We start from the raw sequence: 27,102 nt of genomic DNA on the forward strand, positions 1-27,102 counted from the left end.
TATACACATCTTCAAGAACAGTTTAATGTTGACAGTCTGAGGTGTTTCATTGCATATGATATGAATACCCAGTGTAGTTCCTGGCCATGATGGTATAATAACAAGCTGTTTTCTGCATTTGTTCTAGCAAGGACATTATATAAATAATGTGGGGGGGGGGTCTAGTTAATTGAGCTGTATACACAAGGTGTTTCATCGCATATGAATTCCCAGTGTAGTTGCTTCAGATGATGGTACAACTCTTTTCTGCATTTGTTGTAGTTAGTCTATTGAGATGTATACACATCTACAATGACATGTTACCATTAAATCATGGAGGTGTTATATTGTATATGAAACCTCATTGGTTGAATACAGGAATAAAATATCTGTTGGTCATGATATCATATTTCGTCACCTCTATTCTTGTTTAACAAGACTTATGATCTCAAAATTTGAAAATATAGGAATCTTTTTTTTTTGGACCGACTTGTTTTTTTTTTCGCCCTATCTCATTAATTTTGGAGTCTGCGGAGGATGTCATCCATAAAATTTACTTGCTGTGGCCTAATTGGATAGTTTGATGGCGTCTTAGTTTTCTTGTTGGTAATATGATTTGACCGACCGTATGTACCGATTGCTATAGTGTAAATAATGTAAGTTTACGTCTGCTGTAAAACGTTGTTGACTTAGGAGTTAGTTGCAGCGCAATTTCTGTTCGTTATACCCGTGGAAAAAACACACACTTGTATTTAATTATTTGTTTGAAAATTCTTATCGTGTGTGTGTATCTTTGTGCCTGAATTACTGTTAAATGCAAATTACTGTCTCCGGAGTTGGACCGAGCTAACCAGGGCGATGGGCCAAGTTGACTAGGGCGATGGGCCGAGTTGACTAGGGCGATGGGCCGAGTTGGCCAGGTAACTTTAAATGGGCCGAGTTGACCAGGTAAATGGGCCGACTTGAGTGGGCCAGGTTGGTAATGTTGCGAGTCGTGCGACATTCCATAACATGTGATTGGTAGTTAGCTATACTGTATTACTACTCTATGAAAATGAAATTTTATACAGATCTATTTTCCGATAAGGTACATGTATACGGAATTTTGATGTTGGTGTTTTTCTTGTGTAAAGATCTCTTTTGGTCAGCTATAACTCCGCAACCATGAATGAGATAATGATGCGGTCTTCAGTTTCAAATAAGCACCATATCGATTGAGCGCAAAGTTTGAAAAACCTGGTAGCTTCCAAAGAATTTAGTTTTGTAGGTGTCCGTACCCTATTTGGTCAGCTATAACTCCGCAACCATGAATGAGATAATAATGCGGTCTTCAGTTTCAAATAAGCACCATATCGATTGAGCGCAAAGTTTGAAAAATCTGGTAGCTTCCAAAGAATTTGGTTTTGTAGGTGTCCGTACACTATTTGGTCAGCTATAACTCCGTAACCATGAATGAGATAATAATGCGTTCTTCAGTTTTCAAATACATAGCAAGTCCCCTTTGGATTGAGCGCATAGTTTGAAAAACCTGGTGGCTTACAAACAGTTTGCTTTGTAGTACTTCCATGGTGTCCCTACTCCTATACGTGAATGAGAAAATAAAGCGGTTTCATTCCTTCAATACCTACCAGGTGCCCTATAGTTTGAATGTAAAGTTTGCAAATTCCGGTAAAGAGGTTGAACTTTAGACCTGTGCCATTGGTCTATAATGCATTAAGTATGGGGTGGGGGGCGTAACTTTGGTCAGCTATTACTCCCTAACCATGAATAAGAAAGTAAAGTGATTTCATTTCCTCCAATACCCGCCAAGTTCCCTATCGTTCGAATGTAAAGTTTGAAAATTCCGATAAAGAGATTGAATTTTAGACCTGTGCCAATTGGTCTATAATGCTTTAAGTATGGGGTGGGGGGGGGGCGTAACTTTGGTCAGCTATTACTTCGTAACCATGAATGAGAAAGTAAAGTGCTTTCATTCCCTCAAATACCCGCCAAGTGCCCTATCGTTTGAATGTAAAGTTTGAAAATTCCGATAAAGAGATTGAATTTTAGACCTGTGCCAATTGGTCTATAATGCTTTAAGTATGGGGTGGGGGGGTGTAACTTTGGTCAGCTATTACTTCGTAACCATGAATGAGAAAGTAAAGTGCTTTCATTCCCTCAAATACCCGCCAAGTGCCCTATCGTTTGAATGTAAAGTTTGAAAATTCCAATAAAGAGATTGAATTTTAGACCTGTGCCAATCGGTCTATAATGCTTTATAAGTATGGGGTGGGGGGGGGGCGTAACTTTGGTCAGCTATTACTTCCTAACCATGAATGAGAAAGTAAAGTGATTTCATTCCCTCAAATACCCGCCAAGTGCCCTACCGTTTGAATGTAAAGTTTGAAAATTCCGATAAAGAGATTGAATTTTAGACCTGTGCCAATTGGTCTATAATGCTTTAAGTATGGGGTGGGGGGGCGGCGTAACTTTGGTCAGCTATTACTTCGTAACCATGAATGAGAAAGTAAAGTGCTTTCATTCCCTCAAATACCCGCCAAGTGCCCTATCGTTTGAATGTAAAGTTTGAAAATTCCAATAAAGAGATTGAATTTTAGACCTGTGCCAATTGGTCTATAATGCTTTATAAGTATGGGGTGGGGGGACGTAACTTTGGTCAGCTATTACTTCCTAACCATGAATGAGATAATAAAGCGGCACTTTCAGTTGATAGGGCACTTGATATGTATTTGAAAACTGCAAACCTCAAAATTATATTTCCGTGGATACGGAGCCTTAGGTGTTTAAAGTTCTGCCCGCCACCCCTAGGCATTGCCAATGCATTTACGCCTATAGGCACATTAACAAAATCTATGTCCGACCAAGAATGTTTAAACTTTACTTTCAGTTGATAGGGCATTTGATATGTATTTAAATACTGCAGACCGCAAAATTATATCGTTCGTGGTGACTTGATATGTATCTGAAAAAAAAATAAACTGTTGGAAAACCTGCAACTACTATCATGACTATTACAATCTAACAACTACCGTTACCAACAGAAATTCAGTCACAGCCAGCTTATACCATCCATCTCATTTATTCACAACGTGTCTTTTCATTATGCATCACTTTTGCTTTCCGTACACGCTATTCCCTCTGCTTCTTCTTTGTGTTGACTAGCTCTTCGCGGCTCTGTTTCTTCTTTTGGTGGCTCGCTCTTCCCGGCTTTGTTTCTTCTTTTTGGTGGCTTGCTCTTCTTCTTGGTGGCTCGCTCTTCCCGGCTGTTTCTTCTTCTTGCTGCTGAAAAGACAATACACATTTCCCTGTTTCATGTGTCACATAAATTGTATGTGCTATTTTGGGTCACTCTCCAAGCAGAGGTTCGGCTCCGGCAGTTTGACGCCTTTTTAGACGTTTCTGTCTGGCTTTCTATTTCCCAGGTTGTCTAGTGGATAAAAAGAAAACCTGACAAAATAGAAGCTTAAGCCCGACAAAAAAAGAAAACGACGTAGAAAACAAACATCCGCAGCCTAACCTCTGCTTGCAGAGTAACTTATGTTACGTATAATGTCGCATGCTTTGTACTCAAGACATCAATTATGCCACAGACTAGGTACTTAACTAAAGAAGCAAATTACGCACTTTATATGGCTCGTCACAATAGACCTGGGTAAATTTGTGTAAGGTTACCAGTTTATACTTCAGGGAGAATATTTGCCAGGATTTAATTTGCAGGCTCCGTTAGTGAAATGTGATCTTCACCATGCACTGACTCTACTGGCTAGTTATTTCTTTTTCTGACGAATTCTACGATCCATACGCTCGAAGGAGGGCCTGGTGTAGGCTACTGTAGCAATAAAGCTGCCGAATTTCCGCCGAATTTTCCAGTCTCTAAATTTAGGGAAAAGACGCGTACGGTAACATGGTTATAAGTCCAATGTGTTCCATCGTTTACTCTTATTCAGTTTTAAATCTTGACGAATACCGAACGTTTTGTTAGCTAGCGGTAATTATTAACGGCGCCACGGTACACATACCAGTATCTTTGTAACGATCGCTTGACAACAACGCGTGTAACTTTAGTTACTAAATGCCCGATCAATTTGCAGTCCCGTTCTAGAATTGAATGATGACTGTATGCGTGTTCCTGTATTTGTTTCGACATAGATTAAACACTCTTTATCAATCTTGGTATTTTCATGCAATAACGTTACTAATAGATTCATAAACATGTGACAACAAATGCTGGTTGGGTGGTACAGTGTGATGACGATCATGACCCAAATGACTGGTCACCTTGGTGACTTGAATTTGCACTAATGCTTACAAGACTGGATAGGAAAATGTGTTTATTTTGTTAGTTTACCTTTGAATATCCCGGTTGAAATCGAACTTCGCGACGGCTTATGGCTTCAATACAAAATTTCTTTGTTTTCGGCAGTTAATACAGCCATGCTTTGGTCTTGATTCAATTCCGGACGCTGAATTCACGTTTCACGTTCGCATTTTTTTTTAAATGACGCTGACAGATCAGGAGTTGTAACTGTATAAGCTAGTTCGGAGTTACTACTACGCATGTGCAGTGTCAAAGGTGAAGGCCCCCGAGCCGTGAACAAAACCCGTCGGGGCGTTGTTATGCAAATCGAGACAATGTCGAGGCGAGCATTGTTTACAAGCCGGGGGCCTTTACCTTTGACACTGCACATGCGTAGTAGCAACTCCGAACTAGCTTATACACGTACGTACAAAGAAAGTTTTTTTCCGTGAGAAAAACGTATACCGATTTCTGGGCAAAATGTGTGTCTCAATTTGTTTGGAGAACGGCCGTGTGGCGAAACGCTGTTGGCAATGTTACGCACATGAGGTTGATCGCAGGCCTGATGTTTGTAGGCTCTGCGTTGTTCCGAGTTCCTGTTTGGAGTCATTTGCATCTGAAGGCCACAAACCCCAACGTTGAACCGACACAACGAGCTGCAGGCCAGGTGCCCTGATGCCAATAGATCAATTAAATTGGCCCTGAAGCCCTGGCAAAAAATATACCCGACACCCCTCAAAATTAGTAGGTAATACAAGTAAATGAGTTAATACGTCTTCCCACCAAAGTCGCCGCGGCTACCAAGGAGGTTAGTTTTATATACATGTAGAAAGAAAAGCTGAAAATGAAACAGTCAAAAGATTGCTCACCTCTCTCCGTTTTTCCCCATTGGCGGACGGCGTTTTCGATTCCTTGCATAGATATAGAATCTTTACCGCTGTTCCTTAGGCCAGCGACTGTCAATCCTTTTGACGATATTTTTTGGCATGATCTCCTTGCCTAGAGCTTCGTCAACGACAGCGTTGAACCTCTCAAACGGCGACGGCCTCATCTTTAGTCGCTGCGAGCGATGGAATAAAAACGAGGGAATTGTGGCAAAGATTTATAGAACGACCCTAACTGTCAATCACAATTAGCAGTTCAGCCATGCTATATTTTTTTTTTAATAACTAAAGATGCTATAAGTACATGCAAGTAAGTAATACCCGAAATTTTTCCTTCTTTGACTTCGTCATACGATAGCCGAGTCTTTCCCCGCTCTCCCAACGCTTGCGGAGGTCGGCCAGGGTTCCCGTGGCGACCGATTTCCTGTCGTCACCGCTGCTGGTGGACTTACGGGCTTCCCCGGAGGAAGTGATCTCACTCTGATACCTGAAGGAAAAAAGTAAAGAAAACATTTCTTAAAGATGTCCAGCTTTGGGGACATGGGGAAATAATCTTGCACACAAAGATCTAGAGCATTAAACATGCATATGAAACTCATCAGCAATCATTAAACCATCATAAGTACCTACATATGAATTGGAAATCTTATTTCATAGAATGACTGCAATGTTAGTATAATGTATGAAATCTTGGCTATCCTGTTGAACCATCAACCCTATGTGTACATGCACTGCACCGCATCATTCCAAGCCAGGGGACAGTGAGAAAGAGAAGTTCTCCACCAGAAACCACAGAATGCCAGGATTGAATGAGGTCATCAAACTTGAAACTTATCAGTTACATGTAGTTGGCGCCACCATGAGTCGAGTGTATCAAAATCTTTTACTATATTAATTGGCTGTTCATATTAGTTTGATGTACACAATTTAGCAAGCCAGTGAACCACCACCATTTCATAGTTAAGCTGTTCCTAGTAAAGTTTCTTAAAAATAATTTGTTTCTTTTAAGATGCACCAAAACCAGCAGACCATCACCGATAACAGGAGGGTTTCCGACTTATTCACCTTTCCATTCTTGATGTCACATTCTGGGCCGATTTGGGCATTATAGGTGTCCTAGGAGGGTTTATATGGAAAACAAACTAACGCTCAAAATTTTAACTCTCAATTATAATTTCAATGGAAAATGTTGTCTTCTTTCAATTGGCTTTTGAAATACTGCAAAGTAAACCAGGCAAAACATTGAAATACATGACTTAAAGTTAACCAGATTTTTCAATTTCCAAGTTTCTTTCCAAATTAAAAGTAACCTGCTAAAGTAAGCTATTTAGATTGTAAGCTGTGTTAGTAGCTATATACACAACAACCTATTTTCTTCGACATGTCGAAAAAGATAATTGAGTAATGCCTATCAAAGTGGTCTTTCATTACATTTATGCACAAGCTGCAAAGTGATTGAGTACAAACTCCAGGAAAACATAAGTTATGTAAGTCCAAAATAACAAATTACATGGCCATATCCCGTCAATTCCACAATTGTCTTCGTTATTCCGGACTCCCAGTCCAACATTACAAATTACATGGCCACATTCCGTCCATTCCACAATTGTCTTCGTTAACACCGGACTCCCAGTCCAAAATAACAAATTACATGGCCATATCCCGTCAATTCCACAATTGTCTTCGTTATTCCGGACTCCCAGTCCAAAATTACAAATTACGGGGCCACATTCCGTCCATTCCACAATTGTCTTCGTTAATACCGGACTCCCAGTCCAAAATAACAAATTACATGGCCATATCCCGTCCATTCCACAATTGTCTTCGTTATTCCGGACTCCTAGTCCAACATTACAAATTACATGGCCACATTCCGTCCATTCCACACTTGTCTTCGTTAATACCGGACTCCCAGTCCAAAATAACAAATTACGGGCCACATTCCGTCCATTCCACAATTGTCTTCGTTAACACCGGACTCCCAGTCCAAAATAACAAATTACATGGCCATATCCCGTCAATTCCACAATTGTCTTCGTTATTCCGGACTCCCAGTCCAACATTACAAATTACATGGCCACATTCCGTCCATTCCACAATTGTCTTCGTTAACACTGGACTCCCAGTCCAAAATAACAAATTACATGGCCATATCCCGTCAATTCCACAATTGTCTTCGTTACTCCGGACTCCCAGTCCAAAATAACAAATTACGGGGCCACATTCCGTCAATTCCACAATTGTCTTCGTTATTCCGGACTCCTAGTCCAACATTACAAATTACGGGGCCACATTCCGTCCATTCCACAATTGTCTTCGTTAATACCGGACTCCCAGTCCAAAATAACAAATTACATGGCCATATCCCGTCAATTCCACAATTGTCTTCGTTATTCCGGACTCCCAGTCCAACATTACAAATTACATGGCCACATTCCGTCCATTCCACAATTGTCTTCGTTATTCCGGACTCCTAGTCCAACATTACAAATTACGGGGCCACATTCCGTCCATTCCACAATTGTCTTCGTTAATACCGGACTCCCAGTCCAAAATAACAAATTACATGGCCATATCCCGTCAATTCCACAATTGTCTTCGTTATTCCGGACTCCTAGTCTAACATTACAAATTACATGGCCACATTCCGTCCATTCCACAATTGTCTTCGTTATTCCGGACTCCTAGTCCAACATTACAAATAACGGGGCCACATTCCGTCCATTCCACAATTGTCTTCGTTAATACCGGACTCCCAGTCCAAAATAACAAATTACATGGCCATATCCCGTCAATTCCACAATTGTCTTCGTTATTCCGGACTCCTAGTCCAACATTACAAATTACATGGCCACATTCCGTCCATTCCACAATTGTCTTCGTTAATACCGGACTCCCAGTCCAAAATAACAAATTACGGGGCCACATTCCGTCCATTCCACAATTGTCTTCGTTAACACCGGACTCCCAGTCCAAAATAACAAATTACATGGCCATATCCCGTCAATTCCACAATTGTCTTCGTTATTCCGGACTCCCAGTCCAACATTACAAATTACATGGCCACATTCCGTCCATTCCACAATTGTCTTCGTTAACACCGGACTCCCAGTCCAAAATAACAAATTACATGGCCATATCCCGTCAATTCCACAATTGTCTTCGTTATTCCGGACTCCCAGTCCAAAATTACAAATTACGGGGCCACATTCCGTCCATTCCACAATTGTCTTCGTTAATACCGGACTCCCAGTCCAAAATAACAAATTACATGGCCATATCCCGTCAATTCCACAATTGTCTTCGTTATTCCGGACTCCTAGTCCAACATTACAAATTACATGGCCACATTCCGTCCATTCCACAATTGTCTTCGTTAATACCGGACTCCCAGTCCAAAATAACAAATTACGGGGCCACATTCCGTCCATTCCACAATTGTCTTCGTTATTCCGGACTCCTAGTCCAACATTACAAATTACGGGGCCACATTCCGTCCATTCCACAATTGTCTTCGTTAATACCGGACTCCCAGTCCAAAATAACAAATTACATGGCCATATCCCGTCAATTCCACAATTGTCTTCGTTATTCCGGACTCCCAGTCCAACATTACAAATTACATGGCCACATTCCGTCCATTACACAATTGTCTTCGTTACTCCGGACTCCCCGTCCAAAATTACAAATTACGGGGCCACATTCAGTACATTCCACAATTGTCTTTGTTATTAGCGAACTCTCAGTCCAAAATTACAAATAACGTGGCCATATTCCGTCCATTACACAATTGTCTTTGTTAACACCGGAATCCCAGTCTGCGTTAGAAGCCGGCCATATTTCTTCCAGGCCACGATTGTTATGCAAATAGTTTACGTGGCCAACTCAGTAAAATACTGGTAAGGAGGGAGCAAACATGCATAGCAACCCATAAAACTTCAAAAGAATATCCAAAACCTGCCACGTTCACTTTCAATGTTTCTCGGATGGGGTGGGGGGGGGGGGTTGGATTCCTCCAGCTTCGGCTTGCAGCGTTCCTCCCGCATCCTTCGCTCGGTGACGAACGTGCGACTTCTGTCCTGTGCTCGTGTGTTCTCCTCGCTTATAAGAGCACATGGCATTCCTAATTATCACCTGTCTGGTTTCACCTGTTCTTAAATGGATTGGTTACGCCATCTGCATTTCCGCGGGAACTACATGATTAAAATAATGGTAGGTAGAGATAATAGAGTTGTAAGGAACCAACCAAGTAGAATCACGGGCCCCGGATGTGAGGAAGGAAAATGAAAAATTAACTGGAAGTAAAACAACATAGTAAACATTTTCACACTACAGTTAATAAAGAACGAGCAGAAAATAAATATACTGCACAAAACAAATTGTATTGACTTTTTAACCACACAAAAGGTTTGCACATGATACCGTTCCCCCCCTCAATCCTGCCATGGTACCTCCTTGAGGTCAAATAATTTAAAGAAGGCACATCAAGGAGTTGATAAGAATTTTTATGACCCAATCTTATCTGCTAACCTGTTCTTTGACCCCTCCCTCAGTAAATGGATGGTTCTGACCATAGAATTAAAGGAGTCCTAAACTCCAGAAGGGGGTGTTATTTTCCACTAGATTATGTATCAATAAATACATAATCAGACGACTTTTAAAAAAATTCTGCTTGTGGTGAATTGCACAAGGTGTGTTTTGTAGAACAATATGATACTCACCAAACCCGTGCAGACCCTAACCATGTATTCCCTATGCGTAAACATACATCTTTAATCGTAAATATTTTTGGCATAAATGAGGGTGGTTAAGCACAATAAGAAGGCCAATTGTTGAGAAGATATAAAAGAACACATAGCCAGAAGGTTTTTCTTAACCACCCTGAGATTCTTTTTGTAATCTAACTTTTGTCAGGCCTTGTAAGGCACATTGTATTAAGCCATAGGCTGAGGTTTTTTAATTTAATTAATTAGAAAATAGAGGGTCACCTGGGGAATTTAGTAGAATACTGGATGCTTTTTGATGCGCACGGAACTAGTGGGTACTTTATCGTATACTGTAAAAAATATCAATTTCTACTTCCTAAAATTATCATCTATTGGAAAATAGCTCCCCCCTCTGGACTTTAGGACTCCTTTAAAACACACATACTAGGTATTCTCCCACTGACAGATAGAACTGTTAACGTTGGGTAACATAAATTCGCGGGGTACTTAAATTCGGGATTTTTCGAAAACGGGGTATTTAGGGATATGTGCTAGATGCGACATAAGTAATACCGCTAGAAATGCAAATCTGACAGACTTACGTATTCAGAACACTGTCTGAAAAGCTTCGATAAGCATGGATTATAAGGCGACGAGGTCAAAAACTCTCCGTCCCTTATTGGAACTGTCTGAGGGCTTTGTGGGAGAATTACACAACATGGTTGTCGGCTGGTTTATAAGAAAAATGTCACATCCGCTTCCTGCTAAACACAATTATTTACAAGACAACTTATTACAATCTATTTTGCTAACCTGCAACTGGATTCTAAGTGTGATTAATCATCAAAACTCCTCTCTGTTGCTACAACCTACGGCACGTGTATTTTCCCGCCGCCATATTGTTAACCAGAATCCTGTTGTCAAGCAGACGACAAAGGTTTGTGAGGAACACTTTTTTTGTCTAAATGCTGCGTGTGATAGTGGACTGAGGAAGATATTTTCCTCAAAGTTTGCTCCTAACACAACAAGGAACACATGGAAATAGTAGTATTACCATTGCTACGGCATCCAGCTAACTTGCCATGAATAATGTAACGTTACACGTTGCCCGATGATGACGATGGGCCGACTTTGAGTGAAGTTCTACCGACTCAACACACGGCTTGTTCCCGAACTGGCCTGATGTGTGCGGTACGGCCGTTTTTTCGTGTATTTTTTTTACTTGGACACGTCTATATCCATAGCACTCTCCTCATGCCAAGGATGGAACGAATAGCTGCTGTATAAAATGTGATTAGCGGTAAGATATTCAAGACGAATCTTCTCTCCCGAATTAATGTGCCCCCCTGTCCGAAAGCACTGTCATTCTGCGTGCGGCGGACGGTAGTTTTAAGTTGAAATATTATGATGTCAGCACGACTAGAGACAAAATCTACCATATATATGATTAGTGCAAAGATAGTACATGATACTGACAGAATTATAGAAAAAAAGGATGGTTTATTGTTCTGCTAGATTGATTTCAGTCAACCATTATCGGAAAAATCCCGAATTTATGTTACCCAACGTTACCATTCTTACTGGATAAGTTGTCATTTGAAAATTTGCATGTGCAGTAAAACAATACAAGGGAGATAGCATCTCAAAAATGTGGGTTACAACTTCCGTCAATTTTGAGGGGCGTTGGGTATATTTTTTGCCAGGGCCTCAGGGCCAATTTAATTTAATTATTGGCATCAGGGCACCTGGCTTGCAGCTCGTTGTGTCGGTTCAACGTTGGGGTTTGTGGCCTTCAGATGCAAATGACTCCAAACAGGAACTCGGAACAACGCAGAGCCTACAAACATTAGGGCTGCGATCAACCTCATGTGCGCAACATTGCCAACAGCGTTTCGCCACACGGCCGTTTACTAAACAAATTGAGACACACATTTTGCCCAGAAATCGGTATACATTTTTCTCACGGAAAAAAACTCTTTCTTTGTACGTACGTGTATAAGCTAGTTCGGAGTTGCTACTACGCATATGGCATGTACAGTGTCAAAGGTAAAGGCCCCCGGCTTGTAAACAATGCTCGCCTCGACATTGTCTCGATTTGCATAACAACGCCCCGACGGGTTTTGTTCACGTCTCGGGGGCCTTCACCTTTGACACTGCACATGCGTAGTAGAAACTCCGAACTAGCTTGTACAGTTACAACTCCTGATCTGTCAGCGTCATTTCCATAAAAAATGCGAACGTGAATTCAGCGTCCGGAATTGAATCAAGACCAAAGCATGGCTGTTTAAACTGCCGAAAACAAAGAAATTTGTATTGAAGCCATAAGCCGTCGCGAAGTTCGATTTCAACCGGGATATTCAAAGGTAAACTTACAAAACAAACACATTTTCCTATCCAGTCTTGTAAGCATTAATGAAAATTCAAGTCACCAAGGTGACCAGTCATTTAGGTCATAATCGTCATCACACTGTACCACCCACCCAACCAGCATTTACACATGTTTATGAATCTATTAGTAACGTTATTGCATGAAAATACCAAGATTGATAAAGAGTGTTTAATCTATGTCGAAACAAATACAGGAACACGCATACAGTCATCATTCAATTCTAGAACGGGAATGCAAATTGATCGGGAATTTAGTAACTTAAGTTACACGCGTTATTGTCAAGCGATCGTTACAAAGGATACTGGTATATGTTCCGTGGCGCCGTTAATAATTACCGCTAGCTAACAAAACGTTCGGTATTCGTCAAGATTTAAAACTGAATAAGAGTAAACGATGGAACACATTGGACTTATAACCATGTTACCGTACGCGTCTTTTCCCTAAATTTAGAGACTGGAAAATTCGGCGGAAATTCGGCAGCTTTATTGCTACAGTAGCCTCCACCAGGCCCTCTTACGAGCGTATGGATCGTAGAATTCGTCAGAAAAAAATAACTAGCCAGCAGAGTCAGTGCATGGTGAAGATCACATTTCACTAACGGAGCCTGCAAATTAGATCCTGGCAAATATTCTCCCTGAAGTATAAACTGGTAACCTTACTCAAATTTACCCAGGTCTATTGTGACGAGCCATATAAAGTGCGTAATTAGCTGCTTTAGTTAAGTACCTATTCTGTGGCACATAGTTGATGTCTTGAGTACTAAAGCATGCGACATTATAAGTAACCTAAGTTACTCTGCAAGCAGAGGTTAGGCTGCAGATTTTTTTTTTTTGCGTCATTTTCTTTTTTTTGTCGGGCTTAAACTTCTACTTTGTCAGGTTTTCTTTTTATCCACTAGACAACCTGGGAAATAGAAAGCCAGACAGAAACGGCTAAAAAGGCGTCAAACTGCCGGAGCCGAACCTCTGCTTGGAGAGTGACCCAAAATAGCACACACAATTTATGTGACACATGAAACAGGGAAATGTGTATTGCCTTTTCAGCACCAAGAAGAAGAAACAGCCGGGAAGAGCGAGCCACCAAGAAGAAGAAACAGAGCCGGGAAGAGCGAGCCACCAAGAAGAAGAAACAGAGCCGGGAAGAGCGAGCCACCAAGAAGAAGAACCGGGAAGAGCGAGTCGGCAAGAGGAAGAGCCGGGAAGAGCGAGCCACCGAGAAGAAGAAACAGAGCCGGGAAGAGCGAGCCACCAAGAAGAAGAACTGGGAAGAGCGAGTAAGCAAGAGGAAGAGCCTGGAAGATCGAGCCACCGAGATGAAGAGCCGGGGAGAGCGAGCCACCAAGAAGAAGAACTGGGAAGAGCGAGTAAGCAAGAGGAAGAGCCGGGAAGATCGAGCCACCGAGATGAAGAGCCGGGGAGAGCGAGTCAGCACAAAGAAGAAGCAGAGGGAAGAGCGTGTACGGAAAGCAAGACTCCCCTTCACACCGAGTTATTAGCTTCGCCGGGAAGGTATGCCTTCCCGGGAAGTTTATGTTATCGGTTACGCCAGCTGTAAAGTGGGTCCGTATGTATGTCGATATCATAAGTCGAGAAAACTTTGACGGATCTTGCTGATTTTTGGTAGGTAAGTGGCGGTTGTGGAAACGAAGGTCAAGTTCGAAAATGGTTAACCTGGCTTTTTCCTAAAGTGCTCCAGTGGACTTTTTATGTTAGTGTGTTTGTATGTAGACAACATACCTCGATGTATTGTTGATGGACCTGCATGATTTTTGGTGGGTACGTAGAGATTGTGGTAACAGAGGTCAAGTTGAAAAATGGGTCACCAGGCATGTTCCTGCGGTACTGCAGCGGGCTGTTTATGTATGCGTATTTGCTTGTTGACAGGATAACTCAAGAAGCTGTTGATGGTTGTGCACGATATTTAGTGAATAGGTAAGTTCATTCAAGGAGAAGGTCAAGTTCAAGGATGGGCCTCCTAGCGGGCATCTAAGGTACTACAGCAGAGCTCCAAAGTTTGAGGTCAAATTTTCTGCAAGTGCTACGGTCATGATTTTTGTGTGGTAGATAGTCCATGCCACATGAAGTAAGTTGTGTACGTTTGGGCCCTCTAGCGGCTTGTTTGGAGCTGCAGCTGGTGTTTTTAATGTATTTGTTTTGACCTTTGGACATGAATAACTTGACTTATGGTCAACGGATCGTCTTGGTTTATGGTATGTAGATAGCTTGATTAATGCTTTACATAATCGAATACTCATTATGCAAATCATGAGCTAATTTGCATAATTAGCAAGGAAAGTTTATAAATCTGCTGCCTTTCAAAATAGGACTCTCAGACATGTGACATATATAGCTGAAAAAGAGAGAGGTATCGATAGATACCAATGATGCTAATAGCTACCTATTTTGCATAATTAATTAGAAAATACTAATTGAAAATACCACAATAGTAAATGATTGGAATTTCATTCTTGTATCATTAGGAAGCTAAGCAAAGGTGAACAATATCAGACAAAAATCATGCATGACAAGGCCTCATTAACATAATTTATAAGGAAATTTCTGCAATTCCCTTTCAATTTGCTATTATCAAGTCTATATATTCAGGTTAAATTGCACTGACAGGTCTTCTGGCGGGTGACCTAGTTTACCGGAAGCGCGCTCCCTGTGGGACGTCCCTGGAGGACACACGTGGAACTTTACTTGGCCAGGTGCAGGGCTCTGTTTTGGGGTCAGGGAGGTCACACGGGCATTTAAACACAGCAGCCCCACGATCTAACGCTCTCCCTGTTGGAAGGTATAGGTTTGAAAAAAAGTACACACATTATTCTGTGCACTTGGTTCGTAACAGAACAATACTTTATTCTATGCTATTTGCCGATGACACCAGCATATTTCTTTCCCACAAAATCAAAAACTTTGATTCTCTGATACAACTGGCTAATCAAGATGTGTAAAGTACATGTACATGGTTTTGAAGCAAATACATTGCCAACAAATTGCCTTATTTTCAGTAGTAAAGATAAAAGTTATGATACCAATAAAGCAAAAATATTCTTACAGTGATTATTTTTATAACTCTTGGGAGAACTCGTGTAGGTATAGGCATGGGTTTGTTTCAAACTTTGAAAGAGAATAACTCAAGAAGGTGATGACGGATCGTCATGATTTGTAGGGATGTACATAGTGATGATTTACATGGTCGTATAAGAATCATGCAAATCAGGATCTGTGATGTGAAAAAGTATACAAACCCTTGCATTCCATTGTAGTCAAACACGTGACATGTAACTGAGAAAGTGAGGAATATTGATAGGTATCAATTATGCAAACGAATAACTAATTTGCATAATTAATGACGAAATACTATAATTCCAAAGTGGTAAATGATGGGATTCATTCTTGTGGCATTTGGGAGATAATCAAATGTGGACTATATCAGACATAAATCTTGAGGGCCTCATTTACATAATATATGAGGAAATGCTACAATGGTCTTCTTTGCTAAGATTTTACTTTAATGCTGTGTTATGTGTACAGAAAAGGATCACTTGAAATGTATGCAAATGAGGACCTTATTTACAAATTGAGTGATAAGCATTCACTCCAAAAGGCTAACATCAGTCGGCGAAGGTATGAGGTCGTGGAACTCTAGTTTTATCTAAGTTGGACCACGCACTGGCCCTTATTTTTGAACATTTTGGTTCTGTCCTTAATGCTTTACCTATGTTGGATTAGTAATCACTTTTTATCACCGGTAGATAAGCTTTGGTTGAATGAGACTTTAGACTTTAGTTTTGATGTAACGTTAGTATTAGTTGTAGTATATTAGTTGGTGCACTTTTAGAATTGTGAATAACATACTTTATTTCTAAATCGATTGCTTTTAGTAATGCATATGAAAAGACACGTTGTGAATAAATGACAGTTGGATGGTATAAGCTGGCTGTGACTGAATTTCTGTTAGTAATGGTAGTTGTTAGATTGTAATAGTCATAATAGTTGTTGCAGGTTTTCCAACAGTTTAGTTTTTTCAAATACATACCAAGTTCCCTATCATCTGAAAGTAAAATTTAAAAATTCGTAGTCGGACATAGATTTTGTTAATATGCCTATAGGCGCTAGGCGTTAATGCCTGGGCAATGCCTAGGGTTTGTGGGTAAAACTTTGAACAGCTAAGGCTCCGTCACCACGAACAATATAATTTTACGGTCTGCAGTTTTCCAATACATATTAAGGGCCCTATCAACTGAAAGTTGAGTTTAAAAATTCTTGGTCGGACATAGATTTTGTTAATGTGCCTATAGTCGTTAATGTCTAGGCAATGCCTAGGGTATGTGGGCGGAACTTTGAACACCTAAGGCCCCGTCACCACGAACGATACAATTTTGGGGTCTGCAGTTTTCAAATACATATCAAGTGAAACTCGGCTAGACCTGTTTTAGAATATCATTTCCAAAGTACAATTTTAAGAAATAAGCAAACTATCATCGTCGATAATTTCTAATCGGTTGTTGATTCTATAACGTTAAGACACTAAGGGAAAATTCTTACTAATTAAATCTATGGTAACTTAGCCCCATGAGATGCTGTTATGCTGTATTTCTGTGTATTCCTTATATAGCCCTAGAAGAATAGCTGTCCCATTAACATGTGGAGAATCTATATATATGCCATTTATAGGACTTAAAGGCGACAGTTAAATGAGTATATCAACCAGTAAACCTATGGAGCGTTCACACTCCTACACTACCGCTATACTCCGCCAGGTAACGTTATTTGACCACTTCCAAGACAGACTATTGAAAAACACACAGAAAACAAATCAACAACAACGACATGTTGAAATTCCCTTTCTCAGATTGATATCCACGGACAGTCCACCTATATAAGTCATCTTTTCAAAGAAAATTATCATTACCTACACGAGAAATATATTTTAGGCAGCGGTTGTCATAATCTGATATAATCTGATACTTAACGATTATGATATGATATAATCTGATACCTAAAAATGTTTATTGGTGGCAAATGATAGTTGATAGTTTTCAGGGAGGCTATGTTTTTTTCTGTGTCTGTGTACTACTCCTGTACAAGGTTTTTACTTTGTTTTGTTGTGCCCCATGTATGTCCATCTTCCGTATGTTCAGTTGAATCTGTTATTTCCTTTTGAATAAACCAATAAAGAGAGAGAAAAATTTTGATATACCAACCTAAACGTTGATTTACAGGAATACAGTGCAAGATGCAATAATTCAGTGCAATAATTCAGTGCACGCAGAGACGGGACACATTTCGTATTCCATCCAAACACTAATCCTTTATTGCAATGTAGTTCCCATAACGTCTTCATCACATAATCCTTCATCAACTTCACATTCAATCAGGAAACCAACTTGCTACGTGTTTCAAAAATCCTTTTTTTCCGCGAACCATGGTAGAATTAAACGCGTTGTCATCAAGCACTGTAGGAGCATCTTTACTAGACAGCTTAAAAGAACGGTTGCAGTCAGATATGCAAAGACAGTAACAGACCGTTCGGTGTAATATAACCAGGTGCTACCGCGCCGCGTGCCTGCGAAGCTGGTGTGTTACGCCTAATGGCGGTTGTACCGGCTATATAGATACAAATACATCAGAGGTCATCACGATTCCTTTCCTCATAGATAAATGTTTAAAATATCATAACATTACACAATTGAAATTCAAAACTCGCCACTGCAGTCATTACTACGAAACACGTAGGAAGATGCTATTACACAATGAATGATTAGGTATTTCAATATACGTGCAGCTTATGAAAACAATGTTGTTCAAGTACACTTAGGACAGATTTTCTTTACTTTTTGATGAGTAAGCATTGAGATGGTCACTTCTTTCAAGTCAAGATATTACAAGTCGCTAATTTAGTGTCTTCTGTGTAATTCTGATCATGTGAAGCATTATTGAGGCAACATAACAGCGACTTTCGTACAGTCAACTACAAACTACACAATATAGAAGTGTAAAGTAAATCTTAAGATTCTACATAAAGGCTAAAATAAGTAAAACTGTAATATATTGTAAGTAATATTTGGACTTTTTTCCATCAGTTGAAATTCCCTACACCACGTCAAGCGGACAATATATCAGACGGAGGTCTTCTATTGCCTGGTTATTAGAACGATCGTGGCAGATCATTGAGCATATAGTTCCTGTAACAAGTAGTACTAATTAAATCACGTAAATATCGGAGGTGGACTGCTCATATAGCTAAAGAAAACACCATCCTCATGAAAAATAAGGGGAGTGAAGAAATCCCCAATACATCAACATTTCCTAGAACGATCGTAGAGTGGAACTCGTTACAACCAAGTACAGTGGAAGCATCCTCATTAGATAGCTTTAAACAATGTGCCTGCGGAGCTGGTGTGTTACGCCGAATGGCGGTAATACCGGCTATATAGATACAGATACATCTAGATTAACCAAGATAACACAGCTGGATTTTCTGTTACAAAACACATTACAACATCAAGAAATACTTCTTAGTACCATTGATCTGACTCCAGCTTTAAGTTTATCAAGCGAGTTGTACTGCTGATGGTCAGGAAACCGTCGTGCAGCGGTGCCGAGAGCTCAGCGTGTCGCCCGGCGACGTCCTGGGAAAGAGTCACAAGTTTAGAAAGAATTGAATCCTGACTTTCGAGACGTTTTACAGGAAGGGCAATTATGATGATTTTATGCACTATGTCAAATCAATACCTAAGCCTTTCATTGGAATGATTTGAGTCAACGGTAGGCTTGCATGACGTACCTGGAGTGACCTGACAGAAGAACATATTGTAGTAGTTGTCACATGGCACCACCGCCCACTTGCCTTTCCCTTTCCCTTTACGCCCCTTGACGTAAAAAGCGCAGCCACTGCCATCCGGCTCATTTAGAGCCCAAGGAGCAAACGATCGGCCCAGTGCAGAACCATCCACCCACTCAAAGCGTCCTTTCCTGCGCCGATCGTGCAGGCCAATCCAGAAGTATCCCCGGTCGTCCACAGGCGTGTATAGGGAGACCAGGAAGGCGTTGGTCTCAGCGTCTCGGGGCATGGCAAGGGTGCCGCCGTCTTCACGGCAGGTCGCGGCCGCCCCGTCGAAATTCTTTTCTTGCTCGAAGACTTTGAAGCAGACTCCACGTTCTTTTGTGTAACCCCCTGGACAAGATGCTGTTAGAACGACTTGGGTTAACAGAGGAAGGAAGCAGGATTTTATCTTCACACTGACGGGTGACCCATAGGCCCTGCAGTTCCGAAATAGTCGCTAGGGAGCTCAAATCTACTCAGCTCACCTTTCCCTCCCTATCTAGCTATCTCAAATATCGCGACCATATGTCCAGATCACGAGATATACAAACTGGAGGTTCAAATGCAGTATCATAACAATCCGCTAGGAAGCCCAATATTCAACCATTTTGAAGTCTCATGAAGACCTACTCACATACAAAATTTCAAAACAACCGGGCATTCCCCAGTTATCGTATTCACACACACACACAGACACACGCACCCAAACACATAACCTTCTTGGCAAAGGTAATGAATAATTACACAGCCAACTTTTGGCATGTGAATTTGTCTTTCACCTGCACGTTCATCCCGTCCTTTAGGGCTTGGACCAGGCGGCCCTCGGGGCCCAACTGGTCCGGGTGGCCCGTCCTTTCCCACTGGGCCAGCTGGCCCTTTGGGTCCCCTTTTGCCGGGAGGTCCGGCGGACACAGGGCCAGCGGGTCCCCTTTCTCCCTTTTCCCCTGGGGGCCCGGCGGACACAGGACCAGCAGGCCCCTTGGCTCCCTTCTCTCCCGGAGGCCCAGGAAGCCCGGCAGACACAGCGCCAGCGGGCCCTATAGGTCCCCTTTCTCCCGGAGGTCCAGGAGGCCCGGCAATCCCGGCAGACACAGGGCCAGTGCGTCCTATCGGTCCCCTTTCTCCCGGAGGTCCGGGAGGCCCAGGAAGCCTGAGAGCCTGAGCCACTCCCGCTTTATCTCCTGAAAAGATAGAATCGACCTTCCAATTAAAGAAAACCCGGGTGCACCGATGCACCCAATAGTCCCTTTTACACAAAAGAGTTATATCACATATGTCACATATGACAAGATATCCACATTTGCAAACTTGAATACCATAAAGCATGTGAAAAGAATTGAAGATATAAAACAGGGTATTACAACCAAAAAGTCTTTTATCTCTGCATTCGATGAAACATTAACTAACACTTTCGTGAATAGTTTCATCAGGTTGGTAAGTCACTGAATAAAATGACTCTTTTTACACAACCAAGATATTTATTCCACCGACGTTTCGGTGACCATCTGTCACCTTCTTCAAGGCAATTCTGTCGGTGGAATAAATCTCTTGGTTGTGTAAAAAGAGTCTTTTTATTCATTAACTACCACTGATGTCAACATTAGAATCATTAGAAATTTAGATCCAGGGTTTGTATAGCACATCAAGAACGCAGAGACAAGGTTTTCCGTCACTAAGCCATGAGGCAGACTGACTGTGACTACATAATGCTGTCTCTGCTCACTTTGTCTCAACTGAAGTTTTCTCCGCCATTGCTGTCCTGACTGTCTGACTGAATTTCAGTACCTTACGAATACCCTGTCTTTATATTTTATACAGCTAAACAATGGTCTACTCAAACCGCATGGCAATTAAGTTACTTCATCCGACCCTGTTATCGGATTTGTTAGTAGTTCACATCATTAAAGAAAAACGCATCGGATTACACGTTATGTCTTCCTGTAAGTTGGTGATGAGGAGCAATCTTTTTACATTTTGCATACACAATAATTGCGCAACACATTTGTACAGATTTTTCACAATTCCTACATGTTCAAATGCTTTTTTACGGCATCTAGAACGTTTTTGACCGACAGACGACATTTGTGACATATTGCCCCATATTGACCGTTGCCTAAGGGTAAAAAAACTGCTTTTTATTTCATAATTCAGACGAAAATCAATGCGCACTCTAATGGCATCCATACAATTTACATGTTATGGCCTTATGAATCAGGTGGTCAACACACATTTGTAATAAGTATATTTGGCTCTTGGTGTGGAGTGAATTGCCAAAATGCAGTATTCGTCACCATAGCTGAACGTACAATGTACATGTATCTAGTCATCAGTCGTTCCAGAATATAAGACAACCCATCAATGGTCGCTTCTCGAAAAATCATGTTGTTCAAACACAAACCTAACTCATGTTGACAAATGTGATAAACCGTATCCCAGAGGACGCCCTTGCACTAGTCTACAGATTGCAACATCTTCTGGTATAGAGTTAGATATTTCGAGATAATGTTGAAAACAACATTGTACTCACGTTCCAGCTCCTGTACACGTGCTTGCAGGTTTCCCATCTCTCCGGAAAGATCTCTCACTTTTTCAAACATAGTGAACCTCACTGTATGAACACAAGGCCGATAAGGTCATGATGATTTGATTGTGTGGACGACATCCGCGCGCGCATAAATTTTCTTCCATTTCCAACAGCAATAAAAACGTATCCGATCATACTGTAAATCGTACAAAGCAGCTGCAAAATGGCAAATAGATGCCGTAATTTGAAGAAAAGAACTTAGGAAAACCTGATAGTGATGCCATAGTATGTAAAAGTCAATTTCAAAGTCTAAGAAGAAGATGTGAAAGAAAAGAAAAATAAGACAAATCTCTTATTCGGTAGACCATACTCTGTGTGTTTATTCATTGGATCAATATTCCTGACCACTTAGTATAATAGGTCTCATAATGAAGACAACCTTTTTTCAAAATGAATAATTAATGAGCTATCCTTATTTGGCTGTTTTGGTGGCGACGGCGCCAGAACCGTGTCTACCGGGGCTAAAGAGCAGGGCCCCTACTCGAGCGAGCCAACGAATCGAGCGATAGGGGTCCTGCTTTTAGGAGGGTGCATGGCCAAAGCTCCACATGAAACGTCTTTAATTTCGACAGAATACCATAAGCATTACTGATTCATAGCTGCCATGTGACACAAAGGAAACTGACCTGCGAGATATGATGATAGTACGGCAATGACCACGACGAGTACAGAGCTTGCGATTTTCCAGAACTCCCCGCATCGACTGGCGCGCTGCGTCTTCTTTTTGGCGGCTGTTTTTGAATATTACACACAAATATCTTTTATTGCATAGAATTGCGTAATATTGCTGCAGTTTACAACATACGTGTACCAACATTGCTTTGAAACTTCTTTGAAAAAAAACAACACAGTATTCATTGTCCATGACTGATATTTGTGGAAGGTAGAAAGAGAACATTAAAGAAACGATACAAAAATATATGTAACAACCTGTGCTTTAACCCTATTCAGACGGGGGGCGCTTTTGAGGACACAAATATATTTTATTGCATGTAATTGTGTAATATTGTTGCATTTTATACATACGTGTACCAACATTGCTTTGAGGCTTCTTTGAAAAAAATAACAGTACTCATTTTCCACTGATATTTGTGGAAGCTAGAAAGAGAACATTATAGAAATGTTACAAAAATATGTAACGACCTATGCTTTAAATAGATAAATGAATTAACAACATCTCTCCATACTTTCAGACCAGCGCATACTTTAGGTCTTGTTGACGGCGTGTTGATGTTTAAGATGGCGCCGACGGTATGCATTAGCAAACAGGTTTCTTAGTAAAACAGTCGACTTAAAGGAGTCCTAAAGTCCAGAGGGGGGAGTTATTTTCCATTAGATGAGAATTTTAGGAAGAAAAAATGAATACTTTTTGCAGTATACGATAAAGTACCCACTAGTCCAATGCGTATCAAAAAGTATTCAGTATTCTACCGAATTCCCCTGATGACCCTCTATTTTCTGATTAATGAAATTAAACAACCTCAGCCTATGGCTTATAACAATGTGCCTGACAAGGCCCGACAAAAGTTAGATTACAAAAATAACGTCAGGGTGGTTAAAAACTTGTCTTGCTTTGTGTTCTTTTATATCTTATTAACAATTGGCCTTCTAATTGTGCTTAACCCCCCTCATCTATGCCAAAAATACTCACCATTAAAAATGTATGTTTACACAAAGGGAATACATGGGTAGGGTCTGCAAGGGTTTAGTGATCATATTGTTTTAAAAAACACACCTTGTGTAATTCACCATAAGCAAAATTCTGTAAAAGTCGGCTGATTATGTATCCATTGATACATAATCTAGTGGAAAATAACACCGCCTTCTGGAGTTTAGGACTCCTTTAAAGTCAAGGCGAGGACCACGAAGTAAGATCAAAACAGGTTTTACCTGCTGCGGAGGCGTACACAGGCTTGGGAAAACAATCAGTCTGAGGCTCCTGCATGGGTGTGCCGTCTGGATCTAAGAAAATTACAGACTTATTTTTTTCTACAAATCAACAAATAAGCGCAATAAGCTGTACGTATCGTAATTTGTAGAAGGTTGGACAGGGACCATTTAGCAAAAAGGATAACGTTACACAGTGTGTAAGAAATTATGCCTAATAAATAAATAAATTCCCGTCGTCTTGCAGAGACCAGTGTATACTTTAAATATTGAAGGCGTGTTGAGGTTTTAGATGGTACCGACAGTATGTGTTAGTAAACAGGTATCTTAAGCCGGCGTTACAATTCATGCGAGCATCGGCCGAATTTGTAGATCGCCCGAAGCTCGCCGAATTTCAAAATCGCCCGAGCGTCGACCGTATTTTCCAATGAAAATCTCGGGTGACGTCCGTCGAACACTAAAGACTAAAAATCCACCATGAGATGGTACCATCTCTTGGACATGGACGAAGTCAGAATCGACTAACCTGGTAAAAGGCCAATATTTGGATCAACTTTGATTTGTAAAAATCGCCCGAAGCCCGCGTAATCGACAGGACGTCGGCCGTTCTTCGGCCGAAAATGCACATTTGAAGCTCGCCGACACGTCGGCCGAGCTGAATTTCTTATTTGTGACGGGGACTTAAGTACAGCAGTTGACTAAAAATCAAAACGAGAACCACAAAGCAAGACAAGAACAGGGAACTGGAAATGAAAAAGTTTTACCTGCCACGGTGGAGTACACAGGGTTGGGAAAACAATCAGTCTGGGGCTCCTGCATGGGTGTGGTGTCTGGAGGAAAATTACAACAAAAAAACGTATCAGTTATCTGTAGAAATACTACCTATGGCGTTTACGTTTTTCAATAGGCACTCCAAGTGTCATGATGACAACAAAATGTAGAAACTAATCAGTGAAATAAACAGCATAGACATGCTGTAAGATTAGACAGGAACTCGGCATATTACTAGTAACAACCAAGAACAATCTTCATTGCGTATGATGTATTCTCCTTACTCGAACACATTTCAAATCTGACTGTATTTTGCAAACTATCGTCACATCTTTTTGAGAAAGATTTTCTCTGGAGGCTTAATATCCTTGTCTGATCTTCATTCTTAGTTATTTAATTGAGAAAAAAGCACAGCATTCCACCGCCTGTGTCCAATAATTGTGCTGAATTGTATTGTTTCAAAAATAGGAGGAAAGAAAAAGAGAATCTTAAGAAAACCACAAAACGTACTAGGATCTGTGTCGCCAGTCTGGGACTGCTGCTGCCCTCCCGTCGACATGATGCCACTTGTCAGTTTTCTGCACAGCAAAAACACGTCATGCACCTGGCAAGGCACTGGTCGACTCCAGAGTAGCCCCAGACTCAAAGCCTTACATCACAACATCAGAAACAAAAGAAGGAAGCAATCCATGATGCACGCTGGGTAACAAACACCGCCCACATCGAGACAAATTATGTGAACATGTAATCGGTTTGGTTGCTAAATATTGAAAACGTCCTACAAAGGCATCTACTGCGAGCTTGAACGCATCAGAAAGACTTGAAGGGATTTTAAGCCATAAAGATTTACTCGGTCCAGCATGTTTGTCAAAATGATTGAACACAGTATCTCTCGGCATCAGGGAGTGGTGCAGTTCACAGATTTGTCGACAGATGGCATGGTTGACCAGGGGGTGTCACGACGTTCTTGGACTTCATGTCCATATACTCGAACAGTAAGTTCAAGGAGAATGAAATAGCAACATAATGAATACCAGATACAGTGGACTGAAGCGCGCAAGTTCAGATGACGAGGACGCCTGTCCCTAGTGCTCAAAACCATGAACACACCTGTCTTTGGTGCGTCGTGTATTTTGCAGACATGAACCACACAGAGGTGAAGAGAGTTATGTTCAACGACCAACAGGGCGACTGTGCATCATGATTTCGAAACAGAAATATATGTACCTGTACTTTTCATAGCTTTTGATCTAGAAAAGAAGTGGTGTAGGTTTGGGCCCCCTAGCAGCATGCTATGGAACTGCAGGAGCGTTTTTGTCAAAATCTTTCATTGGGGATAACTCGAGCAACGGTTTAAATTATGATTTGATTTGCAAAATTAATGAGTGCCTTCTTCATTTTCAGCGTTTTCCATGATAGGACTCGAGACATGAGACAGATGTAATTCATTATGCAAATTAGACCCTCATTTGCATAATCAATATTCAACCATGTTCACCTTCACATAACTTTCAAATGTCTCAAGTATGAAATTCCAGTTATCTACCATTATGGAATTACAGTATTTTCTCATTAATTATGCAAATGAGCTTTCATTTGCATAACGTTTATATACATGCATCAATGTCCCTCTATTTCTCAGTTACATATATTGAAATTTTGAAGTCTTACCATTGAATTGAGTGGGTCTATAAAATTCCACCCTTGATTATGCAAATTAGATTATGATTTGCATTATTATCATTCTATTACATCAAGCATCACTTTAACTATCCACATATCGAAAACAAGTAAACATGATTGGTTGTATATTCCTCTGTGGTTTGACCAGTAGCTGTTGGGACCCTGGGGACAGGCCTTCCAGCAGGGGAATATTTTCACCAGTTTTGCAACTAACAGGTGTTAGGTGCCACGACATGCACGAGTCCAATAATTGAAAGCACTGCAAATATAGATTTTCCTCATTAGCTATGCAAAATAAGTCCCAATTATTTTGTAAAATTACCATACTAAAGAGGGTGCACCTTTTTTTTTCTTTCTTTTCAATTCTAAGGACGTTTCTGGCACAGACATACATGTATATGAGCAAAGATCATGTTAGACCATGGCTTAGTTAATTTTTATCATGCTATGTTGTCATGTTACAGGTATAATGTTTTCTATTATCAATGCTTCATTCTTTCAAGAGAAGTAGCCTTTTTTTATCTGCATGAAAATGGTACATTTTGTATAGTTTTTACTCTGCGTGCATGCATGTGTGTGGGGAAAATCTTAAGAGCCACTAGATGGATTGTAATCATATTTGGTGTGTGTGTAGATGCTGTGAACCCGACAGTCAAATTCAATTTTGAACCTCCTGGTGGCCAGCCTTGGTACTGCAGCAGAACTGTTTATTATGTATATTTGATCCTGGACATGCTGTGGTGTTGTTTAGCATGTTTTTTTAAATTTCATATCAAACTACTCAGTTATTCCCACAGTCATCTGGGTTGTATCTGACAAGCTCTAACTTTTATATCAACTTTTAAGAAGACCATTCAATATTTGCCATGATATATTTCATACATGTGAAGTAAATGCATTGTACTTTAGCTACTTAGGATGGCCATAGGCATATGGGCATTTCTAATTGAATCTGTAAATGAAGTCACCATTTGAATAGTTGACATTAATTGATGATCTTCTCCAACCAAATCATATCAAGTGTTCAAACTCGCAACACTGAAAGCCATATTCGAGGACAGAAGGCTAATATAGCATTAACTTATCAAACA

At 40.7% G+C, this 27,102-nt stretch overlaps 2 protein-coding genes across 2 annotated transcripts; both read right to left on the reverse strand.

The window, feature by feature from the left end:
* Positions 1 to 3,039: 3,039 nt before the first annotated feature.
* Positions 3,040 to 6,533, reverse strand: LOC136432100 (uncharacterized). Its single transcript, XM_066423118.1, has 4 exons — positions 6,226 to 6,533; positions 5,482 to 5,647; positions 5,146 to 5,336; positions 3,040 to 3,261 (listed from the first exon to the last, which is right to left on the reverse strand). The coding sequence occupies exons 1-3, from the start codon at positions 6,264 to 6,266 to the stop codon at positions 5,208 to 5,210; spliced, it is 336 nt and encodes a 111-aa protein (XP_066279215.1). The 5' UTR covers positions 6,267 to 6,533; the 3' UTR covers positions 3,040 to 3,261; positions 5,146 to 5,207.
* An 11,011-nt stretch (positions 6,534 to 17,544) lies between these two features.
* LOC136434147 (pulmonary surfactant-associated protein D-like) lies at positions 17,545 to 26,742 on the reverse strand. The gene is made up of 8 exons (XM_066426914.1): positions 24,839 to 26,742; positions 24,322 to 24,387; positions 23,561 to 23,632; positions 22,297 to 22,401; positions 21,614 to 21,694; positions 19,866 to 20,267; positions 19,048 to 19,449; positions 17,545 to 18,892 (listed from the first exon to the last, which is right to left on the reverse strand). Exons 1-8 carry the CDS (start codon positions 24,885 to 24,887, stop codon positions 18,870 to 18,872), a joined length of 1,200 nt encoding a protein of 399 aa, XP_066283011.1. The 5' UTR covers positions 24,888 to 26,742; the 3' UTR covers positions 17,545 to 18,869.
* Positions 26,743 to 27,102: the final 360 nt, after the last annotated feature.

Source organism: Branchiostoma lanceolatum, chromosome 4, assembly GCF_035083965.1.
Source record: "Branchiostoma lanceolatum isolate klBraLanc5 chromosome 4, klBraLanc5.hap2, whole genome shotgun sequence".
Taxonomy (NCBI): domain Eukaryota; kingdom Metazoa; phylum Chordata; class Leptocardii; order Amphioxiformes; family Branchiostomatidae; genus Branchiostoma; species Branchiostoma lanceolatum.